The sequence below is a fragment of the Telmatherina bonti genome (assembly GCF_933228915.1).
Source record: "Telmatherina bonti genome assembly, chromosome: 4".
In the NCBI taxonomy this organism is placed as follows: Eukaryota; Metazoa; Chordata; class Actinopteri; order Atheriniformes; family Telmatherinidae; genus Telmatherina; species Telmatherina bonti.
In genome coordinates this window covers 31,138,318-31,146,563 of record NC_136622.1, presented here as the reverse complement: position 1 = coordinate 31,146,563, position 8,246 = coordinate 31,138,318, and the positions used below count along the sequence as shown (strand labels likewise).

General features: G+C 37.6%; 1 protein-coding gene across 1 annotated transcript; it reads left to right on the top strand.

The window, feature by feature from the left end:
* Positions 1-4,837: 4,837 nt before the first annotated feature.
* Positions 4,838-5,807, top strand: LOC306755085 (urotensin-2-like; the record flags this gene model as incomplete). The annotated part of the gene is made up of 4 exons (XM_079239334.1): positions 4,838-4,943; positions 5,291-5,416; positions 5,549-5,592; positions 5,694-5,807. 4 exons carry the CDS (start codon positions 4,838-4,840, stop codon positions 5,805-5,807), a joined length of 390 nt encoding a protein of 129 aa, XP_079095460.1.
* Positions 5,808-8,246: the final 2,439 nt, after the last annotated feature.

Sequence of the window (8,246 nt, the reverse complement as noted above, 5' to 3'; positions counted from 1 at the left end):
GCTCACAGTCTGTCGTTTCGGCTGCTTCTTCGCAGCTCCTGTTTTGGGAGAAGTGGGGGCGGTCAGCGGGTGCTGCGTTCATGTGCGTCCTCACGCTCAGGCTCTAAGTTCAATCACCAGCCTCGACGTCTGCTGCTCAGTAATTGAACATTTTTTCATGCGATTTTGTGACTCATTAGACAAAGCAAAGAGTCTAGCTTTAACCAAAGAGACGGTACATGTGGACTGTAGTTGGAATAAAAGATCTGACAGTAAAAGATAACTCGGTACAAAGGTTAGTTATAATATGAACAAACCGAAACAGCGCAAAAAAACGACGCGCATGACAGCAAATTTCCACTTTCTTCTGCTTTCAGGACGTGAGAAAATATTAACATTAAACTCCAATTCCGAAACTGCGCTGCTGGCACATTTATACAAGTTTCAATATTTTAAGATGTCCAACAGTTCTTGAAAGCAGCATTTAACCAACCAAATGTTCCAGTCATTCAAATTTCCATAGAAAATGTGATACAATGCACTTCAGTGTTGTTGTTGGACTATAAGCTCCTGCCACGTTTATTAATATCACAAAAAAAGAGAAAAAAAAATTCTCTAAGTCTACATCTAAATAGATTTGTTATAGTAGTTATGTTGAAGATTATGTAAATGATTTAATGTGTTCAGTAGGCAAACTAACAAAACCATCGACTACAGTTGTTAGCCTAACATCTATAGTAGTAGTAATAATAATAATAATAATAACAATAATAATAATAGTAATAACTAGAAATGCAATCATAGAGCGCAAACCTATGTCAAGAGCCACATTTTAAAAAATTCCTGGATCCAAATGGTGATCCGGATCATCACCAAAATCTAATCAGTTCTTCCTTTACACATTTCCAAAAACTCCTAAAACTTAATGAAAATACGTCCATAACTTTTTAGTTATGGACGGATTTGGGTTGAGTTATCTCGAACACAAACAAACAGATAAACGCTGGTAAAACCATAACATCCTTGGCGTATGTAATAAAGTCATGCAGGGTTAACTGTCACTAGGTTTTCTACATGTTATGTCGCCCTCTGGTGGCTATTTTTTATATGACAACTTATCCTGCCAGAAGTTAAAAACATTAGACAAATAGTTTTTCAATGCATCCAGGAGGAATCCTTTTGCAGTTATTTGGGAACTGCAAAAGGATGATAAAATATGCAGATAGATATTGATGGTGTAAATAAGGAGTAAATTAAATTAAGTTTGTTGATGACATAGTCTATGATCAGTTAAGCTGGAAATCTCATATAAAATATATACATCACAATGTTTTTGAAAACATTTTGTCTTGAATAGAACTAAATATATTTTAGAGTAGGTTACAACTCTTTCCACACTGTTCACTATTTTCACCATATTTAAATTGATGCGATTGAATGTGGCAACACATAGAAATGTTTATTATCATTGTAATCAACAGTGCAACAAACAAACAAACAAACAAAAACTATACATAACCTTTTTGATCACTGTTTGAAAAAAATAAAAACATGCACAAATACTAGAAAAAACAATAAATAAGAAGTGAGAGTGAACAAATTTGTACCTCTTACGTATTGTTGGGTATGAGATGTCAACAGGACTACTACTTGACCAACTGTTTTATTAGTTGAATTCTTGACTTTTTCCTACTTTTTTTGTTTGATTTTTTAAAATTCATTCATTCATTCATTCTTTAATAGAAAAGTTTATAAGAAACTTCATGATCTGGAACTTTCTGATGTGTGTTAACACAAAGTCAGACAAAAAATGTCAGCAATGTTCTGAGAAAAGCAGTTTCTGCTGCTGATTAGTCTGAGAAGAGTTAGAAAGAAAAAGTTAGGAGTCCATCAATCTATGAAGAAAATTATAACTCACGAGCTGAAAACACACAAACCAGTTCCCAGGCTATCCATCAATGGATGTTACAGTTAGACAAAGCTATGTTAAGTAAGCCTAAAGGTATGATTTAAAAAACAAAAAAAAGATTAAGTTTGACTTGTTTTGAAGAGCTGCGAGGAAAAAGCTTTTCTCTCCAAGAAGAACAAGGTAGCATAGATTAGTTCTGCAATACTGCAGCAAATCTGAGTCAGAATTACTGAAAAAGAAGGTTTACAAAATATCTGCAACACTGTGGTGCAACACAGTGACAGAACCTTAAGTATTTATTGCATAACGTGCCATATCTTCACAAGACAATTTAGGTGAACTGACCACACTTGTACACTTCATTAGAAATGTCGCTGCATGCTAGTCCATGAAAACAAAGAACCACATTGAGTTCAAAGATCAGGCTACATCCCAGGACTGTGGGGAAAAAAAATGCTTAATACTGACCTGACATCTTGCTACTACATAACTTTTCGTACTTTAGAACAAAATGGTTGAAAATGTACATTTTCTAGTATTTCATTGAGTCATTGAAAAGTTATTAATCATTTACTCCCCCCCCCAAAAAAACAACAACAACAACAACAACAAAAAAACAAACAACAAAACAAAACAAACAAACAAACAAAAAAACAAACTAAGTGTTTGAACTATGAATCAACCACTAAATGCTCTGGTTCAATTACGGTACTGCTTGTCTTCATCCTCCTCCTCACACATTCCCATCACAACATCAAGACGAGTCACTGTGACATCGACATGTTCATGTATTTTATGTTATCCATTAGTTCTTCATATAAAGTATTGATTAAATAAGTTTTTCCTGAATTTGAACTGAATTGTTTTAAGACTTTTAATACATCACAGACTGTAGCCCCTATAGATCTCTCATGGCCACTGTTGGCAAACTTCTCCATATTTTAAATGATTTGTTGTCCTTCAGTTTCAAACTATTTCAAACAGGCCTCTGAATTCATTTTTTCCTTAAGAAATCTGGCCTTGTTGCAACACACCAAAAATTCATAAAGTAGTCTTTATTTCTCTTTTCTAATAAAGAAAACACTGAAAAAGATGTTGCTGATGAAGTACTGGCGAATGTGGATCTCAGCCGTTGTCAGTCCTCATTTTACCTGCATCACGGTACTAAATCTGTCTCTATAAACGCTACAACGATCCTTTCAATGCAGATTGTAGCTTTTAGTCCATGTTAGTATTGATACGCACATCCAGTCTGACTGATTAGATTTAAATGTGAGCTGGCAGAAATACTAGTGCCCCCAGATGGGTTGGCTCATATCAGTGAGGTTTTTCACTGATGTGTTTTATCGTCAGCTCATCTGTTTGGATGGGTCCGACGGGGCTCAGGCCTTGGCCCATCTTTTTCTAGTTTGTGTACGACTTGATTGGATGTATTCTTCATCAGTTGAAGGCTGTTTCTTACTACTGTCATGGATCCATCTTCCTGTAACAAACATTTTAAACCTTGCAGTTCTAGGAATTTCCATACTTTTTACTGTTGCTTTCCTGCTGTCAAAAACTGGATGTCATTTTCTCTCCTTTTGTTTTTAAAAGAGATGAGTAAAGATGAAGCTGCACTCAGATTTCAGCTATTTAAAATAGGTATTTGTGATCATAATGTGCAAACTGTCCTTTTTTTAAATGCATTTATCTGGATGTTGCTTCAGAAATTAACTTTGTGAATCTTCTGATCAAATACAAAACCATCTGTAATGTCTTCATTACTGAATTAGTTTTGTCTGCACTGACCTTCCTCAGCTCCTCTGACCCATTGTACTCAAATACTGAAAACAAAATGGGATTGTGATCTTTAAGTGATTTTATTTTATGACAAGTCAACAGGATTTCAGGTTAAATAACAAGTATGGCTAACACAACACTTAATTTGCATGCTGAAATGTGGAAGGGGCAATTGCCTCCTGACTAGTAAACAAGGGAAATCTTAATGGCTTCAACACTTAATGGAGCATATAACCCACCAATATAAAATCAAATGTCACTGTCTCTTCATCTGAGACTGAACATTGACGTCATACCTCTCATAAATACACAAATTGTGCAAAATATAGCTTGTAAATAGGTGCGTTGCAGTCTTGGAACTAATAAAAAAATTTCCAGACACAAACCAGTGATGCTGAATGGTCTCATAAAAGTTTTGTTTTACTGCATGACTAAGACAAAGTGAAAGTTCAAATATAACATGATGCAACAAGCAGCCCTTTTAAATAATGTGCATCAATCAGTCTGACTCAGTGACCTGTGGAAAATTCTCTGCTGTCTGAAATGAACTTAAAATGTCAGATGGGTTCGTCGGCAACAAGGTCATCAACATTTTGGCATGGCCCGAATCTCTGCTTCAGTAGTTCCTTGGGTTTATGAGGAACTCTCTCTGCTTTGTCAGCTGGGAGTTTTTAAGTCTGGAGGATTTGAATGGCTCCAGAATTGAACGAGCTCTTGGCATAAATATAGAAGTTATTTGTCTGCCCAGCTTCTCCAACACCTGCTCCCTGGACTGTTGCTTACATGACAATCGTAGCACCTGCTTCGATCCCATTTACAAAGTCAGTAAAATGAGTCAATCAAGCCAAAGAGCTGGTAAAACACGAGAGCGTCCTTGAAACATGGCGCAATGCACTTGTCAGTTTATTGTGTCTATAATTCACCTGTGACTGCTTGTTGATTTATCCCAGCAAGACTCTATGACTCTGATGGTTGTGTAGAGATGAAGCAAAAGTGTATGTGTTTTGTTTGTTTTTGTGTGTGTGTGTTTGCTGGATGCCATGCAGGAGGGGGACCAGGATTCAGCTGGCAACTATATAACCCAGTGGGGATCAGCAGAGCATGTAGAACACTCCACCTGAGGACCCCTGTCCAAATCAGAACCACCTCCAACAACAGCGTCCGACAGTGATGAAGTGCAACCATCTCCTCTCGTGGGTATTTGTGCTGATGGCGTCTGGCCCACTGCTGGCCCACCCCATCACAGAATCTGCTGAGATACCCTATCCAGGACCTGGTGAGTACAGAATAATATCCCTATTAGAGCTTTTATGCATAACAATTTATCAGTCTACCTGATAAGCATCGCTTTTCCCAATTTGATGTAATTTGCAAAGATTATCGACAGGCAAGTCATGCCCCAGCCTTTCAAGTAATTGCTTGAGTGCAGCAGCATTCTGCCAAAGTTCACATTAGAGTTGTGTTTGCAGACTTATTTGTTCTTAAATGAACTGAAAGGCTTTAAATGACTGAAAAGTTAAAAGTGATAACCAGTGAGAATGACATTATGTTACATCTGCTGTGCTCCTGTAAGTGCTTTTGAGTTTAAACCAGCTGTTTATGGTTGGGTTGGGGTCTCCCCAGTATCAGTGGAGGACCAAGGCATGGCTACACTGGACGATCTGTCGCTCTCCGAGCAAACCTTCCCTCCGCAGGATGCTGCCGGTCTCAGATATTCTACTCTGCTTTCTGGAGAGATTAACAGAAATGGTAAAAAAAAAAAAGAAAACAAAAAAAGTTAACGCTAGGTGGATGTATGCACAGGATGTCTAGAGGACTGATATGCATACAAACACTGCTAATGCAAAATGTTGAGTTTATAACCTCTTGTATTCCCTGAAGGTGTCAGAACAACAAGTCTACTGCCAAGAGGGATGAAAAGAGAGGTGTGTTTTCCTAAAGCGTTATTCCTTAAACAGCTAAATGGGATTCAATACCATAAATTTAATAGTTAATTATGCCTGTACCACTATATCTTTACTTTCAGGTGTTATTGGAGAAGCAAAGTCTTCTAAACCCTTTCAGCCACATGCTGGGCATCCGGAAACAATTCAGGAAGAGAGCGGGGAATTCAGAGTGTTTCTGGAAGTATTGTGTCTGAAACAACCAAAAACAAACATCGCTGCTTTGCCCAAGAGGCAGGGCTTGCACTACAGGAAAATGTGTTTTCAACTCACAGATTACTTAAATAAAAACCGCCATACACACTCACACACAAAGAAAGGCCATAAGTGTGACTGAGACCTGCTGATTGGGGACTTTTAGTTGATTTATCAACATTTACTTCTATGTTGTTTGAAAGCTAAATGCATATATTTGTTAAAAGCTCTTATTTATCTCATGTATGACCATATTTGGTTTAGATGTGAAGATAAAATGTTACACAGCTTCGTTTGTTGAACAGAAATAAAACTGTATTATCAATAAGGGATTTCTGCATAATTGTCTTTATTGATAAAAGGTGATGTTAAAGAAACACACAGGTATAAGAAACCATTCTGCCATGAAAGCAAACAAAGGAAGCAAAAAGACGGGGCAAAGTTGGTTCTCAAGTTTTCTTCATTTTTTCCTTTTTTTATTATTTTACAGCAGAAAGAATATAAAGCATTCAGAAAACATCTTCCATATTTTAAGGGCAATTCAAAATGTTTTGCATGGCTTCAGCAGCTGAAATCTCTTTTTTTTTCTTTTTTAAACATATCCATCGAGTCAGTGACGCTTGTACATGCACAATTACAAAAATAAAACTTACAAACAGGAGAAGGGAAGAAAAAGGAGGAAAGCAAAACACATCAGGAGAACCAAGAGGAGAGAAGCTTTTTAAGGGCTGGGGAGGGAAGGGAGAGAGAGAGAGAGAGAGAGAGAGAGAGAGGGAGGGGGGAATCAGGTCACATAACAGGGAAAGACAGAGAGAAAGACAGCTATAGAGGAGAGGAAAATAGATCTAACACTAGTTCACATGCAAAGTGTCGAGGACCCGTAACTTTCTATCAAAGCAGGGTCTTTTTTTTCTTCTCGGTTTGGAATCGATGAAAACGTGCAGTTCGGTAAAGGGTGCCATATAATTGCTGTCCATAAACTACTGAATGCTTGTCTTGCAATACTGGCATTTGCATAAGAGTAAGTCGACTACGTGTGTCCAATCACTTTTAAACTTTGCTAGGTCTATAGGTCTCCACAAAATAGTTCTTTATTGCTCTGTGTCAACAAGTGGAATATACAGTAAAACCGCTTCTGTTCTATTGTCCTGATGTGCCTACCTTTCTCTGGTTTGGGTGCTTCAGAAAAAGAAGAGGAGGAAAGGCAGATTCTCAGGTCAATCCACAGAACATCTTGAAATTGATTATAATGCAGGATAAAGAAGAGTGCCTATTAGCGAACCTGTCATCCCACTCAAAAATGGCAGTAAAAACAAGATTTGCAGGTGCAATTTTCATATAACTACACTCTTAATCTTAAATACCTTCTACACTTTGCCACTTAGATAAATTAAAGGCCTAAAGAAGTGGCCAGAATAATACAATGATTTGACAGGTTTCCGCGACAGAGTGTCAAATCATTTATCTTAATGAGCTATATATAAATGGACTCTATTTCAGGGCTAGTGTCTGTAATGTTCAAGGTTACTGGGAGGAAATGGATTAAATATTATATTCATTCATTTTAAAGAGTTCCGTATCCCCATAGTGAACCCGCTTGCCTCGGATATTTTCTTTTTTTTTCTTTTTCTTTTTACTGTTAAGCACTGCTGAAAGGTTTGTTTTTTTCTCATTTCAGTTTTAGCTTCCTCTGCTGTGAATCACAAGTCCTGCTCTGTTTCCTCCTCCCCATTTTGGCACCCTGAGTAAAATACAGAAGGGAGGTGAACCAGTCCCTCATCCATCACCACTCAGTTCACAAATGAAACTGACAACTTGACATGTCTGAATGTGTGCTGTGCTATGTCTTGTGCATGTGTCTGTGTGTACAGCGTGTCCCTTTAGTTAGTTTACTATAAATAAAGTCACAATGTCTGCAACATTGCACATCTGTCCTAAGTGAAAGTTGGGAATACACGGGTTGAATCTAAATGAATACTAAAAAGCAAATAAAGACTCTAAAAAGTTCGGGCTTGCTCTAAAAACAGTCCTGTCCTCATGCTTTGCCATGAAAACGTCAGTAGCTACTGATTATTGATCATCGGCTGAATTCGCAGGTTTTTCCCCTTCGGTCACATGCCCTCTGTCTTTCTGAGTTCTGTGACACACCAAACCAATGTTCATCGCTTTACAGAACAGTATGCCTTTTTAAACAAGTCTATCTGGCTACCGACTCAAGGAAAATAAGCATGCTATAGGTGCGGCTCTGTCACCCAGTTAACTATTTTACCCATGCAAGCATAATAAATCCTTCTCCTTTTATACCAACACATTGCACTGGCTATGCACTCTACCCACACACCAGAGGATGAATGCAAGGCAACAAACCCCAGTAGTGGCAGTTCTATGTTACAAGCTGTCTCAGTAGAAAATGGAAAAGTTGGGAAAATAAAAAGCAAAGC